Genomic DNA, 18,951 nt, shown 5'->3' with positions numbered 1-18,951 from the left:
CCACATTAGCGTGGTGGCCATTCATAAAGATCTGTCACAACCTCTTTGCTTAGTATCTAGAAAGAATCCTGCCGAAAATGCACCGATTTATTTTCGCCTGTTTTATTGGCCATCTGTAACTTTCAGAGAAGTGTAACGAGGTGGGAATTTGAGTAAAACTTACACATTTCTCTTGTTGCTATATTAAAATTTGCTTCTTTTGACAAAACTCAGCGGAGTTTACACAGTCTCGCTTCAGTAACATGTTATGCCGGTGCAATTGCGAGAGAATTATGAAACAGAAGTTTATTAAGTGAGGAACTGAGGAAACTAAGGTCAGGATCTCATGAGAAAGCGCATCGTCGGTACAACATTAACTTGTAAATTACTTCACTTATGTTGTTCCAAAATCCATAGCATTTCTCCTTTCGTCAGCTAACCATGGTCCTTAAAAATTACATTATTTCATCGGAAAAGTCTGTAGTTAGTGGAATAACACGTTAGATAATGAAGTTTTGCATAATAACCATATGGCAAAATACTCTCCTCTTTGTATGCTACCATTTGACGAAATCTCATATCGATATGTCAAACCGTTAATGAAATATTAGGAATGCTGCGGTTATTTCACTCCAGCTTTATTGCTGGCACAATGCTATCGCAAACGAATGCGTTACATCAAATCAATTTTCTCATGACTGGTGACAGATAGAGACCTTCACCCTAGTCTAAAGAAAAATTCAGTATGTTAGCTAAATTTCGTACGCAGTAACATATTATGTAATATGCACCAAACGCAAAAATCATAGCGAGCCTGTTCTTCATTGCAAACTTTTTCTAATTTAGTGGAATGTCTGACTTTCACGTAAATATTACAAGAACTATGGCCATTAACGAAATGATGGGCGCATCATAAAGAACCTGGCATATAAAGCTAGAAGTAAAGCAAAAATAAATTTTTTTTTGCCAAATAGTTTCTGTAAAATCGTTTGAGAAATACTGTAGGGAGTGCGCGTCGAATCTGTCATCGCTGACCGACCAAATGGTGGCAAACAGTGTTGGCCTCGCCTGAACAAACGAAGGACCTCGCCCAGCGCTTGAGACGATAACTGGTCACTATGAATCGGCCACCGTATCCTACCGCAATCTGTATATGTGCAACAAACTTCCTGGCAGATTAAGACTGTGTGCCGGACCGAGATTCGAACTCGGCAGAAGTACTGGCAGAAGTAAAGCTGTGAAGACGGGGCGTGAGTCGTGCTTGGGTAGCTCAGTTGGTAGAGCACTTGCCCGCGAAAGGTAAAGGTCCCGAGTTCGAGTATCGGTCCGGCACAGTTTTAATCTGCCAGGAAGTTTCATATCAGCGCACACTCCGCTGCAGAGTGAAAATCTCATTCTGTATAAGTGCATACTGCTATCACCTCAGTGTATTCAAAGTCATTGCCGTTTTCTTATTCATACTTTAGCTATGTAATTTTCATTTAAAAAATCGTGTACAGTCGCAATCTTTGGAAACGCTAGTTGTGCTATGACTGTCGTGCCGTTATTTAATACACGCTGTGAAAATGGCTGGCGCTGCTTCTTGCTCCGTTGTGAAAACACGCGCGTGGAACACCGTTAAAAAAGTTGTTCCTAATCGCTACCGTTAGAGAATGGTAACTGGGTAATAGAAAGTCGTTGATTCGCTCCTCACATTGTTCTCTTTTCGTTCAGTTCGAATACCTACGTCATTTAAATACAAAATTCATCAAATACACGCTAATTAATCAAAATTTTATGAAGAATGCACGTCCTCTTGTTTCTAATTACATACTGCAAGCAAATTTCCAGTTTTCATTCCAAATATAAATTCTTAAGCAACTATATTTTATAAAACATTGTTAATGTAAATTGTTTAAATTTAAAAGTAGGCTACTACAAGATGTGTCTCACACGATCCAGAATAATACGCGTTGTAGAAACACGAAAAACAGTAATTTTCACTGCATCGAGCTTACGTACAAATGCTGCATTTTTACAGTTGCTACAGAACCACTGCAATCTGTAAAACGACTTGCACGAGAAGTAAAAATAAATTTAAGTTGCCAGATGTGCTGGAACTTCGTCACAGGTCAATGATGAATGCTGCAGAATAGCATGTCATAAAATAAGACGAGAAAATGTGACGCTTCATAGATTCTGTTGCTGATCGCCTCGATATTAACATGGCAAATAACAATTCCAATTGTGAAACGCATTCCTCGGAATCGGTTATGAAAGGAATTCCGAGATTATCGGACGCCTGAATGAATTCCTTCAGTGGCTTCAGTATTTAACTATACGGTGAAATCCCTGCAATACGCTTTTACCTCACATGTGGCTCACGTAGGGAACTTACCCTGTATTTAGGTTAGGAATTTTTGTAACTCTTGTTTTTATGTACGATAGTATGTTAGCTAAGAACGAGAACATGTTGTTTTTCGTTTGATTCCCTAAAAATGTTATTAAAGGAGTTTCGTTGTATATCATTCCATTTGTTTGTAAATTAACTGACATTCGAAGCAATATTATTTCTCTGCTTGTCTCTCTTTCATGTCTAAACTGTTCATATCACTGCAGGTTAGTTCGACCAGCTAGCTGGCCACCGCTGCTCGAGTTAAATGCTGTGCTAAAGCTGTCGTCCCGTTTTGTCGCTGAGAGGATGTGCGCGTGACGCACAGCATAAAACGTATACTTATTATCGCACCTGACTGTATTCCGGAAAGATTGTCCTCGCTTCCATATGAAACAAAATCCAACGAGATTCCAAAAAACGCGGAATAATACATGGTGTAATGTTTACATCATGTTTATTCTTACGATGAATACAGTATATTTCACTCTACAGTAATAATTTCACACTCCTGTGTGTAAAATTAATAGCATTTCCTTACTAATCTGATCGTCCGCAGCTCATACGAAGTTGGCATCGTTGCGCTGTTACTGGGTTATATGCTTTAAAACGTATAAAGGCGCAAAAGTGCTTGCTAGGCTAAGAGATACAACTTTTCTCGTTCCATTTTTCGCTGTTATCGCATATGGTAAGTGGGCTACCTACCTTATCAGGGCTATTTTGACCTAGTGTGTGTTGTAAATATGTAATAATATCATATTTCACAGACCCATGGACTGCCCTTTCATATTTGCGTGTGCGTGACGCTACAGCCATTTGTATTTGTACATATCACTATCCCATGGCTTTTGTCTCCTTGGTGTATTAACTGTCATCAAAGTTTTTCTTATTTATACTTTAGCTGTGTAATTTTAATCCCATGGGAACTTTTTTAATATACCTCTTGTTCTCGCAGATTTAGCTATCGATGTATTAACTCGCCTGTACTCTCTTTCTTTAGTTGGGCGATAACATCTGACAACTACAATAGCAGTTACAAATACTGGATGTTGTTTTGTGAATAAAGCTTTCACACTGCAGACAAAATGGGATACCTGTATAGCATAAATTTGCCACCGGATATGAAATAATTTGTCTGCTGTGTACCTCTGCTATTTCAAATCTATTAGGTACCAGCGGTACACAAGGTGTTTGTTTTAACTTGAGCCAACATAATATCTCGAAAACAGCACATCGCACGAAAATAGCGTTCTACGTGAGAAGTTAATGTTAGTAAACGGGGCCGGCCGATGTGGCCGAGTGGTTCTAGGCGCTTCAGTCTGGAACCGCGCGACCGCTACGTCGCAGGTTCGAATCCTGCCTCGGGCATGGATGTGTGTGATGTCCTTAGGTTAGTTAGGTTTAAGTAGTTCTAAGTTCTAGGGGACTGATAACCTCAGAAGTTAAGTCCCATAGTGCTCAGAGCCATTTGAACCATTTTTAGTAAACGCGACATCTGTATGTGCTACAACTGGTCACCATCCCTCCTGCATTGGCGTTGTCAACTCTGTATTTCCAAATGAGAACTCCCCATGCTTATTGCATATTCAAACTCTACGCCAAAAAATTGGTACGGTTTACTCAAACCATTGTTTTCCGTTGGTGGTAGATGGCGCTGTAATCCACAAACGACAAGTGTGCCTGTTTTTGCAATTAAGAAGCGACGCATTTGATTCTATTTTTCATTTACGACGTAAATGTAAATCTTTGTGTTCAGATGGTTGTATGATATTCAAATGTTACCTGAGTGTTGCAAATTCGATTTTATATATGGCTAGAGACTGCCTTTTATATAGCAAATAGGTCACTTGTATGGTAATGTAGTTTTCTGTTTCATCCGGAGTTGATTGTGGTGAGCCCCAAACCGTCGGAATTCTTGATTTCGGGGGCCGCCCTCGAACCTCGTCGTCAGGGTGACTGATTTCGGTGTGGGTTTCCACGCAACTCTTACGCTGGCTGCTACACCGCTACCGGCGGAGTACAAACCACAACCATGTCCATGAAGTGATAGTGACAGGTGCACCTGCCATGGATACACGCATATCGTGTAAGGGCACACGTTCACCGAAGTCGGGTACTCCAATGGTTCAGAGGCAGGAGGACTCACCGAAGTCAAGCACCCCAATGGTGGGAGGCAAGAGTATTCACCGACATCATGCATCCAGGTGGAAACAGAACACTATTACATCCGCGTCGTTGTTCCTGAATCACGCTAAACGTAGTTTCTAACCATATACTGAAGTGGCTAACCATATTGCATTTTACAATCAAATTTGCACGACTAAAGTAATATTGTAAATGAAAGGTAGAATAAAATGCGTCGGCTCGTAATTGCAAAAACCGGAACACTCGGTATTTGTCGACTTCAGTGCCATCTACTCCGAATGGAAAACAATGGTTTGAGTAACCCGTACGTTTTTTTTTTTTTTTTTTTTTTTTTTTTTTTTTTTTTTGCGTGGAATCCGAATATGCAATAAAAACGAGGGGGTTGCCATTTGAAAATACTAAGTTGACAACGCTGACGCAGGGGGGTGGTGGCCAGTTGTAGCACAGACTGATGTCCACTTTACTAATATTGACTTTTCACCTAGAAATTTTTTTCGTGCGGTGCGTCGCTTCCGAGATATTAAGTTATCTCGAGTTAAAACTAACACCCTGTATATTGCAAATAGACAAGGTTCTGGTTTCATATTTAAAGGTAACTTCGATATGTTAACAATGTTTCTTCCGCATAATTACTGTGAACACAATATAACAGACGGAAAGACACTAAACTTTTCAATGAAAACTCTACAGATTAAATCTGCTTCATCAAGAACACGCAGTAAGTGAAAGCGCGATGGAAAACGCCGACTCTAACGAAAAGGCGGTAGGATGCACTGCCTAGCAAACACCCACATCATTGTTGCTGTCCCATTTGATGATATATACAGAGAGGTTCAAAAAAATGTATCCACTGTTCCGAAGTTCATAACTGGCAAACTAATTGACGGAGTTATCTCATTTTTTGTGAAAGTGTAGCTTAAAGACCAACTTAAAGATATCACTGTAGGTGTTCGAAATGGTCACCATTAACATCCACACACAAAAGATGCCGCCAAACTGCAGCACGAACTACTGACTGCAACGTGTTCAGTTGGATATTTGCACATGAATGTACGATGGACTCTCGAAGTTCATCCAGTGTGCGTGGCTTTTGTCGATAAACGACGTCCTTTAGTGTTCCCCACAGGTAAAAGTCCAGAGGAATTAGATCTGGGGACGTGGTGGATACCCCACAGCACCTCTATGGCCTATTCGTCTTCCACGGGCACAGTTACCGGTGAGGTGTACCTTCAGAAGCTTCAGACATCCATTTTACCTGCCACCCGAGACTTGTATGGAAAGGGAAGGGTTTACTTTCAACAAGATGGTGCCCCAGCCCAATACCAAAATCGTGTTAGGGCGTATCTTGACGAAAATATACCAGGAAGATGGATAGGCTGTAGAGGTATTGTGGAGTAACCACCACGTTCCCCAGACCTAACTCCTCTGGACTTTTACCTGTGGGGAACACTAAAGGACGTAGTTTATCAACAAAAGCCACGCACACTGGATGAACTTCGAGAGTCCATCGTACATTCATGTGCAAATATCCAACTGAACACGTTGCAGTCAGTAGTTCGTGCTGCAATTTGGCGGCATCTTTTGTGTGTGGATGTTAATGGTGACCATTTCGAACACCTACAGTGATATCTTTAAGTTGGTCTTTAAGCTACACTATCACAAAAAATGAGACAACTCCGTCAATTAGTTTGCAAGTTAAGGACTTTTAAACAGTGGATACATTTTTTTGAATCCCTCTGTGTATATGTGTGTGTGTGTGTGTGTGTGTGTGTGTGTGTGTGTGAGAGAGAGAGAGAGAGAGAGAGAGAGAGAGAGAGAGAGAGAGAGAGAGAGAGAGAGTGAGGGGGGGGGGGGGGCTGCTCCCACATAGCGCACCGTGTTCCTACTGTGCTCCTTGCGTATTATGCCCACAACAACAAACCGTGTGCCGTCTGTGTTCTGTCAACAATGGAACAAATAGGCGAAGATATTGCGTGGTTCTTGGGGCTTGTATAGTTTCGTTGAGGACTGTGGAGATTGGATGATTTCCCAGAAATAGGTGTGATTTTGCTGTGGCAGTACAGCTCTGGAACCTGTTGAACCTTCATTTGAATAGTTCAAGGAAAACAGAAAACTTTGGGACAAATGGCTATTTTCATTTCCTTTCCTCGGTTCTTCAACATTTCAATTTATTTTGCGTTAACAATGCGGAATATCTATTTTTTTTATTTCCACAGTGTCGTGGGGGAAAACATCATTGTATCTGCTATATCTCCCAAAAATATCATTAATATTCTTTTCTTCTCTGGCACTTGGGGAAGTTTGCTGAGGCCCGCTCATGGCTCTTACAAAATCAGTTCATGCAGTTTCCAGATTGTTATCAGCGCTTCCATGCGAGATCGAAGACCTTTGGCTTCCGTTTATTTGGCCAGCACGTTTTAACCTTAGCTTCTCAGTTTTTTTTCCCCCCGACACTGTCCTATGTGCGCCTGAGTGACCACTACGTTTAAATAGTCATAGAAATTGCATTCAGCAATTTCAGTGGAACAGTTCAGATTTTATGTAAAAGATTGCGTTAATACCACACAAAAAATACTAAATCGGATTGTAAAGTTAATTTTTATGAAAAAATGCATTTCAACAGAAAATTGTACAAAATGAACACAATATTACATGATAACGTTAATGCTATGAAAACTCAAATACCCTGCATTCCGCATGTTACTTTTCGCAATGTTTTTATTGTTTATTATTCTTGTAACATAAAAAACTCCCACAAAATATTAAAAAAATGAAAATTACACCAGTCCTTTTTAGTTGTTTAACTTCCTTCTGACAGCTTTACTTTGCACTAGCTGGAAATTCTTCTACAGATTTCAGATCAGATTGGCTTCCTGCAACAATGGAAAATATGCCTTTCTCTTCTTTTCTGGGTCACAGGTGGAACACATTTTGCGTTTTTCCAATCGTTCTATAACAACTTGTATTCTTGGCTCTGCTACACGCAAAACACGGTGAAGGATGCACGAAGTTAACGGGATATGTGATACCAGTTCTCTCGATTTTTTATCTTGGTGTCACCAACGAGTTTACAAGCTTCTTCAGCAATTAAAGCGGTTCGCCTGAATATTGTCTTTGTAGGATTTGTGAAGGGCAAACGCGTTCACCCCACTTACGTCCAACATGCGGAAAAATAATGCCGTTAGCCATCGTTGGAAGAGGCTTGGCCGACTAGTGATATTTGTTTTGACCTAACGCATTTCCAGCAGAACCTTCAGCTAAAAATTCTCCACACGTCTGTTTTCATGTCTTTAATCACTTGTTTCATTCAAGGAATTCACAGGTTGAAAAACAAATTCTGTCATGCTATTACAATACTGTATTATGTTCACTTTCAATTTCGTTGTCCCTATCTGATCCAATATCATTTCCTAAACCGTCCTCAAACCATTTTAAAGCAGTATCCTCAAAGCCAGTGTCCGTAACATGAACAGTCGACGTAGACCTGGCTACCGAATCCGTAACGCGAAGTCCCAGGTACGGTCTCAGTGACCGCTAGCACGGAAGAAGCAGTAATAGTTCAGGTCCACATCACATTCCAGAGGCTACTGGCAAACGTAGCCACGGCAGCTTCGGGAAAGAACAACTAGACAGCGCTGTAATCTCCCACCCCATAGAGAACCTGTACACAGAGAGTGGCCATAGGTGAAGTTGCCCGTGATTGGTTGATTAGCTTTGGCGCCATTTTTCTGCCAAACTTCTCTCGCGTTTCGTATGTTCGCCGTGCTTTTGAGTTGAAGTTCAGAGGACTTTTGGAAACGATTAAAAGGTATTTGAATTATTGTGAGACTTGTGATGCGTTGTGCATGCATGTTCGATTTAGTTGTATATCGTTTTTAGTACGTAATTAGCGTTTGCGATCTTAAATATGAGTTGATTTTAAGGTGTCAGTTTTTTTAAATACTTTTAGCCAAGCATAACAGGTAGGCCTATTACCATTTACTTACCATTTACTGCATTTTTAAGCTCTTATTTCTGTAACAGTTCGTGCGTACTGGTAGCATCACAAGCTTTTCTGAAGCCAATATCTGACAGTCCTTGCTGGAAACGCAAAGTTCCTGTAATTGTTGTGCCATGCTCATTCGACTTTATAGCGTCATACTTTATTTCGTTCCGAATCAGATCACTAGGCATTATTTTGGTTTCAGTATTATTGCCTGACTGTTGACGCAGACAAGTTGTAAGCACATTTTCCGCAGTAGTCGTGGTTGCTGAAACATTATTCGTAGTAAATAATTGTAGGTACTCTTGAAGACAGTTTTAATAGGCCTACTTACTGTGGGGTAGAAGGGATACGGTAGTTTTCTTGTTATATTTGGTCGTTATTACAGTAGCCTACATGTAACATTACCTGATTTTTGTAATCTTTTTCGTTTGTTATCTACGAGAGGTATTCAGTCGTAAGTAGTTGTTTAGTTGTGACATGCAAAAAGTTTGAAGACGTGACATGAAGTACTAATACGTCTCACACTTTTTGCATGTCACAAGTAAACAACTGCTTACGACTGTCATTCATCTGGCGTAATACAGGTACGTCAAATCTTTAGCGCTATGCACTTCCGATACAAAACAAATGCTATACACTATATTTTTTTTATTTACGTTACTTTCATTGCAATATGTCTAGTAAGCGAACTTTAAAGGAGATAAATGTAAGTAACGAATAATTTTTACAGTCACTGTATCTAATTTTCCTGTGCTGTACGTAGTAGGCTACTATGAGTATATTATAGCTGTAAAGAAAGGCATTTAACGAATGATTTCGCCATATTGTCTTGTGCTTTTGATTCGGCGAGTGTGTACTCCACTACTGGCCATTCAAAAGTCCCGCCCGCAGTTTGGCAGAAAAATGGCCGCCGTATCGTCTGGTTGGCCACTCTCTCCCTATATAGGCTCTCTACCACCCCACCAATAGCGACAGAGTAACAATAAATTCTAGTGGCCTGTGAGACAGCACCTAGGACGTTATGGGCTAATGTTGTAGATCTTGCAGGAGAGGAAGTACTGCGGCCCATCGAGGATGGACCGTTTTCTTCTCCATTAACATCATGTAGGGAAAGTTGAACGTTGGTAAAAGTATGGCGGTTATGGAGAAACGTAATTAACAACTTCATTCCATCCCCCCAGTTTCCATTTCTTTATCCTCTTTGCAGCCTGGCCAGATGTGGTTTTGCGTCTAGCACGAGCGCGAATAAAATACGTCAGTGGCGCCCATTTGCTTCTGCATTCATCAGCAACAAGGACGCAAAATTATAGCTGAATGTGAAGAGTATTTATCACTGTTACCTTCAGCAAGTACAACAAAAGATAACACGAACAGGAAAACAAAACTTATACTTAGCCGGCCACTGTGGCCGAACGGTTCTAGGCGCTTCAGTCCGGAACCGCGCTGCTGCTACAGTCGCAGGTTCGAATCCTGCCTCGGGCATGGAGGTGTGTGATGTCCTTGGGCTAGTTAGGTTTAAGCAGTTCTAAGTCTAGGGGACTGACGACCTCAGATGTTAAGTCCCATAGTGCTTAGAGCCATTTGAACCATCTGAACTTATACACTCCTGGAAATTGAAATAAGAACACCGTGAATTCATTGTCCCAGGAAGGGGAAACTTTATTGACACATTCCTGGGGTCAGATACATCACATGATCACACTGACAGAACCACAGGCACATAGACACAGGCAACAGAGCATGCACAATGTCGGCACTAGTACAGTGTATGTCCACCTTTCGCAGCAATGCAGGCTGCTATTCTCCCATGGAGACGATCGTAGAGATGCTGGATGTAGTCCTGTGGAACGGCTTGCCATGCCATTTCCACCTGGCGCCTCAGTTGGACCAGCGTTCGTGCTGGACGCGCAGACCGCGTGAGACGACGCTTCATCCAGTCCCAAACATGCTCAATGGGGGACAGATCCGGAGATCTTGCTGGCCAGGGTAGTTGACTTACACCTTCTAGAGCACGTTGGGTGGCACGGGATACATGCGGACGTGCATTGTCCTGTTGGAACAGCAAGTTCCCTTGCCGGTCTAGGAATGGTAGAACGATGGGTTCGATGACGGTTTGGATGTACCGTGCACTATTCAGTGTCCCCTCAACGATCACCAGTGGTGTACGGCCAGTGTAGGAGATCGCTCCCCACACCATGATGCCGAGTGTTGGCCCTTTGTGCCTCGATCGTATGCAGTCCTGATTGTGGCGCTCACCTGCACGGCGCCAAACACGCATACGACCATCATTGGCACCAAGGCAGAAGCGACTCTCATCGCTGAAGACGACACGTCTCCATTCGTCCCTCCATTCACGCCTGTCGCGACACCACTGTAGGCGGGCTGCACGATGTTGGGGCGTGAGCGGAAGACGGCCTAACGGTGTGCGGGACCGTAGCCCAGCTTCATGGAGACAGTTGCGAATGGTCCTCGCCGATACCCCAGGAGCAACAGTGTCCCAAATTTGCTGGGAAGTGGCGGTGCGGTCCCCTACAGCACTGCGTAGGATCCTACGGTCTTGGCGTGCATCCGTGCGTCGCTGCGGTCCGGTCCCAGGTCGACGGGCACGTGCACCTTCCGCCGACCACTGGCGACAACATCGATGTACTGTGGAGACCTCACGCCCCACGTGTTGAGCACTTCGACGGTACGTCCACCCGGCCTCCCGCATGCCCACTATACGCCCTCGCTCAAAGTCCGTCAACTGCACATACAGTTCACGTCCATGCTGTCGCGGCATGCTACCAGTGTTAAAGACTGCGATGGAGCTCCGTATGCCACGGCAAACTGTCTGACACTGACGGCGGCGGTGCACAAATGCTGCGCAGCTAGCGCCATTCGACGGCCAACACCGCGGTTCCTGGTGTGTTCGCTGTGCCGTGCGTGTGATCATTGCTTGTACAGCCCTCTCGCAGTGTCCGGAGCAAGTATGGTGGGTCTGACACACCGGTGTCAATGTGTTCTTTTTTCCATTTCCAGGAGTGTACTCACTGAATTTGTTAAGCTCCTCAGTGGTGTCCTTCGATATATTGTCTTAGTAACGATACTGTCGTAATGTTTATCAACAAATAGTAGAGTTCTGGATGCTGTTGAACACCAGGTCCTCGTCCATTACGAAAAGCACACAGTTCGGGCAAAGCCGAACACGAGCGACTGCCAACAGGCGACGTACCGGTGCATTGATGGTGTTCGTGCAGTTTCCACATGACGTACTGTGTTCCCCCTGCGCACCTTTCATTTTACGTGGAATCGATCTCCCGACAGATAGCCTACAGCAGCGACACAACAGGCTATGTGGAAACGAAGTACATTACGCCTGTGCAAAGTGAAGAGGACGGGTTCAGCCGCGACCCCATACTTCATGACAGTCAGAGCACATTCTCAACACGGTACCCTACATGGAAACCGGCCCTTAATTTGCCGCGATTTTACCCAAGGACCTGATTTGACCAGCTCATCTTTATTACATTACGTTGTTGTTGACTTCAGTCTGAAGCCTGGTTTGACGCAACTTGCCACCACAGAGTAGACAGCATACAGAAAGGAAAGTATACGATGGATTTTTATGTAGTCAAGAGTTGCCGGCCGCTGGTGGCCGAGCGGTTCTAGGCGCTTCAGTCTGGAACCGCGCGACCACTACGGTCGCAGGTTCGAATCCTGCCTCGGGCATGGATGTGTGTGATGTCCTTAGGTTAGTTAGGTTTAAGTAGTTCTAAACTCTAGGGGACTGATGACCTGACATGTTAAGTCCCATAATGCTCAGAGCCATAGTCAAGTGTTGCACTCGACGCCATATTGAAAGCAAGTTGGTTACTAATAAGGCTCGAAATAGGCATTCTTATGAGACAGAAGTAATCTAACCGGCGTAATGAAAACTTTTACATAGGAAACGCTAATGAAACAAGTTGTGATGACTCTGTAGTTAAAAACTTATCACATAAACTTTCAACTTCATCACTGTTGCCATGTGGGCATATCGATGTTTCCCTTACAGCAGTTTTATTTTGCTTCTTAAATTTTCTTTTCTGGGACTTTTGAGTTGATAAATCAACTTCACTTCCAATGAAACAGCTGTCACGGTAAACTGCAGGAGTTTCAGTGTTTGTATCAGAGTTGGAATTATCATTTGTGCTTCCAGCCTGAAAGTAACACACACGTATTATTTATTTGCATTTCTGATTGCCAGTCATTAATGACGACTGACAGCCGTCCGAAATTACTTTGTTGTTGGCGGGCGGGAGCACCCTCAGTGGTTACGGTGATCAAAATGGTTCAAATGGCTCTGAGCACTATGGGACTTAACATCTATGGTCATTAGTCCCCTAGAACTTAGAACTACTTAAACCTAACTAACCTAAGGACAGCACACAACAGCCAGTCACCATACGGTATTCATTCGCAGCGGGTAATCCGGGTTCAAATCCCTATCCGGCATAAATTTCCACATGTCGCTAGTAGGTTGTTGTTGTTGTTGTTGTTGTTGTTGTTGTTGTTGTGGTCTTCAGTCTTGAGACTGGTTTGATGCAGCTCTCTATGCTACTCTATCCTGTGCAAGCTTCTTCATCTCCCAGTACCTACTGCAACCTACATCCTTCTGAATCTGCTTAGTGTATTCATCTCTTGGTCTTGGTCTAGTAGGTAGCATATCTATAATGCTATCTAACACAGCTGATGCCATGACATTCATAGTCAGCGACTTAATTTCGAATTAACGTGGGTATTGCTTTAAGAGAAGACATTGGACTGCATTAAAATTTAATTTATACAAATTAAGCCCACGTCTATAAGTTCACTCTAACACGTTACGTAATATGAATCATATTCGTTTAATAAATGACGATTGATACGTGTTGCAAAGATACTTTTGTCAACGTCTGTCCTAAATATGAGATGTGTTTCAGCTTTTCCTTTTTGTAGGGCTAACTGTTAGTTCTTCCTCAATTTCTTCCAGCAGTAAGTACAACAATGTCGCTAATGTGAGACAGTGCTTCTACCTGCTCGAAGTGTTCATGACTGAGCTGCAGATTACCTGTACGTTGTGCTGTCACGCAGTGCGCTCGAATAAAATTAACTTCTATTCCCTCCATACTGTACTCACACGTGGAGTAAGCAGCGATGTATCACTTAAAAAGAACCAAGCTTAAAGAAGACTGCAACCACATTTTTCACTGCAAACTCTATGCTGTAGAGTACTAGGGGGCTTGTGACAGAATAGAACCACCAGCATCTGACACTGGTTGAGACTGAGATAGAAAATACAGTCAAGAAGATGTGCACGGAACGTCAAGAGTACACTTAAATGAAATAGTCAAGGAAATCGATGGGTGCTGAATCAATCTGGTGCTATAAGCATCTTAAAATTCCTTCATGTTATAATCAAAAAATATTCAACTTGTGCGGCTGGAAAATCGTGAGATACTTTCAAGAAATTCTGTAAGCCTCATGGTACATGGTGGCTCCTTTTTTTTTAAATTTTTGTTGCTTACCAACAATTAGCTAAGGGAAAAAGAGGAAAGCACAGTGGTGGTTCAATTCTAGATGGGGGAGACAGTGGATCTGTCATAAATTGATCCTGGCATTTATGTGGAGTGATTGGAAAACAACAGAAAACATGCAACAGTGCTCTCTCTTGAAGAAGCAAGCTAGTGTAAAGCAATTATCAACATGATTATATATTAAAAACGAATTTCTGGACTTAAAATTGACAACTGGCTATGCATTGTAGATAATGCTCGTTATGCTGTGGTTCAAATGACAGATTGAAGTAAATATCTTTCTAAAGGGCTCAATAAGTGAAGACTCAATTTTAAAGAACGTGAGAGCCTACTAATTTCAAGACTTGTGTACCACTTATGTCGTTAGTGAGAGGTGCTTTTAAAAGTGATTTTGCCTTCTTTAAGTTTTTCAACAGGAGCTTAGGAAGAAAAATGAAAGAAAAATATTATTTACATCAATACGGATATGGAATTGTGTGTGACGCCTATATATCACAAGCCATTTAATAAAAGAGTCTGCAGCTTACATAACTTGCAATAAAATAATATATATGAGGTAGATGACAGCTCTTCCCTACCTTACCCAAATCCTCCCCCTCATCCCCTCCCCAAAAAAGACCCTGCATGAAGGAGTTCAATGATGCAGTTTTCATATACACTGTCACTTCATGTCAAGTCTTCAGGTGTACTAAGAGTGTTTCTTATTCTCCTACGTAGCTTACGAACAATTTTTGACATTTATAATGCTACTGAGTACTTTATTTTTCTTCACCCTTGACTATAATAACGACTTTAAAGGATATATCCTTCTGTGACAAATGTATTTCTCTGAAGTTCTCTAATAACAATTATAATCAAGCTCAGATTTGTATTTACAGATATGAGGCTGAGAAGTCTGGTGTATTGGATGAAACACAAACACAACAACAGCTAGTTGATCAATGCAATGAAGACATAAAGGAGAAAGGAAAAATGTTCATTACAATCAGAATGTCACTACAAATGTTGTACAGTAAGTTAGATTGTATTCGTCGGCCAACAGACAAAGTTGAACACATGGACTCACTGGTGGCCATTGAGTCTAGTGAGCTTGGTCGAGAAAAGAGTGAAGAGAGCATTGAGCCACTTCCTTCAGAAGACCGTAAGTAAAAATCAGTTGGACAGTGAAATAGTTCAATATGAGAGACAGAATGGGTAGCACAGAAGAATGTTTAAGATAAAACCATTAATTGTGAGAAAGTTTTTAAAGAGTTATAAATTTTATCTTAAAAATTCTTCTGCATGTACTGCCATGTTATCTTACAAAAGATTTAAAATGTTTAAATATCCAAATTTTTGTCCATATCACAGTGACCTTTTTCTGGGAAAAATAGTCTATGTCCTGAGGAAAGCTGTTGCAACAGGGTCAAAATGTTGGTTATTTTACTATTTTACACCCAGAAGGATTTTAATGAGACTGGCATCAGCCATAGAAAAACAAATTTTTCCATATCCCACCGCCCACATGAATTTTACTGCATGAGCAAACGAGCAGAAAATACTAGAAAATCAGAAGAGTATTTTCAATAGTTTCACCCATGAAATGGCAAAGTCGTTGTCTAAGTTTAAAAGCACTGTTTAAATGTCACAATTTGTAAAATTTGTTATGTTTACAATTTTTCAAGAAAAGCCTATGTAGCATAAAATGGTTGCTAAAAAGGCATTGGCACTTAGTACACAATTGGGTGGCATCTGTAAGTTCTCATTAACATTGATTTTGATGCTATTCAATTCCTTATCACTTTAATCCCTAACCTCTTTTGCAATAAGCATAGCATTATGTGCATACATTGTAGTAGCCACCAGAAAGATCGCAGGAGGCGCACATTGGCACGGCGCGTCACGGACGGTAGTTGCCGCAAGTAGAGTCCCGTCCACCAGAGGGCACGCAAGAATTCGGACGCGACCTCTGCCGGCATGACAACAACAACAACAACAACAACTCCGGCAGCACGGGCCGTGCCCAGTCAGTTAACATCGGGCATGCCTAGGACACAGTCTCGGTCTACGCTAAGTGCAGTGCGACGTAAACGTGAACAGTGTTACTACATACATCCTCTGACATTTCATCCTTTTGCCAAAATGAGCTACACAATTTTTGCTGGTGATTACAAAAGTGTCACTATCACTATACCACCCCTGAATGGAATTCTGTCACATCCTAAAACATCTCCAAACATACTGCTGTTAAACCAGAACTTTCCGTAGAATTTGTTGTGGCACTTAGCGCAATCTGGTACAATTTCACCTAACATGTATTTAAGATTTGTTGCTTATTTCACTAAGCAGCTTCTCATTTGACCTCACAAGGTTGAGTAATTTTTTCCCATATCTTTCAACCACATAAAAATCTGAGGGTTCAATGGAAACTGAACCCGGGACCAAAGTGTTGACAGCCAGCACTACTAACCACTAGACTGTGGAAGTTGTCAAATATGATATTCTAAAAGAAAATGAGTTTCAGACTGTGTCTGCTGATATTGCACTATTTGTGGCTAACACCTACAAATGTAGGGTACTAGTATTTATCAGCAACATATTTCACACTACGATGCATTCATAATTATTAAAAATAAATTAAACTCAGTGGTACTGTCATATTATAGTACATTCACTTTGTTTTAATTCCACAGCTATGCGTGTTAGTGTCCACACCACTGAAGTGCCAAACTGTCATGTTTCTCTCTTAATTCATTCATATATGAATACCATATAAATGTACGCTCCAACTAAACAAGATTTACTTGGTGTGAGTGTTTTCTGTGTGTAAATGATCACCTCCAATGAGTAGGACAATACATTTCAAAGTAAAGTGCAAAAGATTATGGTTCAGCTTAATAGAAAAACTGAACACAAAGTAGATCAGTTACTGATAGTAGGTACATCCACCTTTGAGAAAATAACAGCATCTCCAACAGGTAACATATTCTGGACTTCAAATTTACAATAAGTATCAGATATATCTGTCCCATTATAAATGGAAGAAGGGAAGTTTGCCAGCAGTATGAAAAAGCAGGAGGTTTTTAAGCTTTCTAATTAACGTTCGGGCACAGCACAAGTTATCACTAATTGTTTGCCTTCTTGTGTTACTTCTGCCCCTCTGTACTATGTTCTCCATACTTCTGTTACTCTGCCATAAAAAAATTGCTATTTGAGAATTTTATTTTGATATGTTCTACACTGTTGAAGATCTCTTCAATATGGCTCTACAGATTGAAAGTTCAGTTGCACTGAAGTTCTCATTTTTATAACACCTATAGCTATAAAACTAGACCTCTGAGTATTATTTGTGAATGTTTCAAGAAGCCATCAAACACTCGTTTGTTCCATTGTGTGTTTTTATCTGTATGCTCTTCAAGCCACTAGCTTAGTTTCAAATTACTATTCATTTGATGAGTAATAAGCCAAGACACTGTTGAGACTGAAAACTATTCTATTAATGGGAGTGAAAAGTTTAAAAATTTGTGCCACACTGATGCTTGAACTCAGGGTTTTGACTTTCTGTGATCAGTGCAACTACCAACCCAAGCAATTCTCACTGTTAAACACAAGATTTCAGTTTGTTATGAACTTCTCTGATTTGTCCTTTTATAGTAGTTTTTCCCTTCCCCAGATCACCCAGACTCGTAACTGGCTTGTAGTCCTCTATGTGAAGTGTCGTTCGACTAATTTTATCTGGTTGATCACTGCGTAGAGGACTGAAGAATATTAGTAGTTTCTGTCCTGAAGCCTGGTTCATAGAGTTTTCTAAGCAGGTTCTCAATACATAACTGAAAAGTCTAAAATTGCAACTAATACCATCTGCAGTGAGCAGCATTAGTCATATTACATTTCCATACGGGAACACCTGTAGAATTTTTGAAAAACTTATACAAAACTAACTCACACTGCCCATGGAACCTATCCTCACACCACAGCAGGCTGGATTCTGTCCTGAATGAAGATTTACCGTACACAGGTACTCAATCAAACTCGGCACATTGAGGACAGTTTCCAAGAGGGCTATGTAACGGGTGCCATTTTCCATTGACCTTATGGCTGCAAATGACACCATCAATCTCTGACTCATCATGCACAGTGTATGTGCTGCAACTAAAGACATTAATCTTACAAACATCAACAGAAACCTGCTCCACAATCTGAGGTTCTTAGTGGAGTTTTAGGGAAGATAAAGCAGAGGGAGAAACCGGAGGAATGGCCTGGCACAGGAAAGTGTGCTGGCACCACTACTCTTCAACCTACTCCAATGATCAACCCCTCCCTGCAGGTACAAGTAGCTTTATATACATAGATGACAGGTCAATTACAGGACAAGGGAAAACATTTGAGGAGGTAGAACAGTGCCTGTATTATCAAAATAACCAGTTGAAACCAAATCCAACAAAAACACGAGTGTATGCCTTTCACCACCTTCAGAACAAGCAAGCTGACAGAAAACTACAGATCAAAAGGAAGGGACTGCTATTAGAACATTGTTCCAACCCCAAATACCTGGGTGTAACATACAAACAGCACTGCCTTAACATCAAACTAAAATTTAGCAGAAGAAATAATATCATTCACAGCTGATAACTCTAAATGGGGAGCCAAACCCAGGATTCTCAAAACCTCAGCATTTGCCCGCAGTCACTCTATTGGGAAGTATGCATTCCCAGTTTAGTATAGATCAGCACACACAAAGCAAGCTGATGTTGCCCTCACTGAGACAAGCAGAATCACCAACGTATTTGTGAAGCCCACACCTCAAGACAATATCCATCACCTGGTATTGCCCCTTCAGCTACTGAAGAGAGGCAACAGCTTTTAAATAAGGATTTAAATCAGCAGAATCAGAACGCAAACTCCTCTTCAGTCTTCGACCGGCTCACCAGTGATTAAAATTAAGACGAAGCTTCCTG

The 18,951-nt window shown here is 41.5% G+C and overlaps 2 protein-coding genes across 4 annotated transcripts in view; one reads left to right on the top strand and one right to left on the bottom strand.

Moving 5' to 3' along the window:
- The window catches only part of LOC124619812 (zinc finger protein 771-like), a 161,362-nt gene that overhangs the window by 115,923 nt on the left and 26,488 nt on the right, over nt 1-18,951 (bottom strand). The window lies entirely within an intron of this gene.
- Nucleotides 2,709-18,951, top strand: part of LOC124619813 — a 30,207-nt gene continuing 13,964 nt past the window's right edge. Inside the window, exons 1-3 of one of the 3 annotated variants that reach the window (XM_047146408.1) lie at nt 2,709-2,787; nt 2,910-3,038; nt 14,879-15,155. In XM_047146408.1, coding sequence (XP_047002364.1) covers nt 3,036-3,038; nt 14,879-15,155 — 280 coding nt within the window. In that variant the 5' untranslated portion in view covers nt 2,709-2,787; nt 2,910-3,035. Of the gene's footprint in view, nt 3,039-14,878; nt 15,156-18,951 lie in introns of all 3 variants that reach the window. The other 2 variants (XM_047146407.1, XM_047146409.1) reach the window with 2 other exon arrangements.

The sequence above is a fragment of the Schistocerca americana genome, chromosome 6, assembly GCF_021461395.2.
Source record: "Schistocerca americana isolate TAMUIC-IGC-003095 chromosome 6, iqSchAmer2.1, whole genome shotgun sequence".
NCBI classification, from domain to species: Eukaryota; Metazoa; Arthropoda; class Insecta; order Orthoptera; family Acrididae; genus Schistocerca; species Schistocerca americana.
This window is presented reverse-complemented; position numbering and strand designations above follow the sequence as displayed.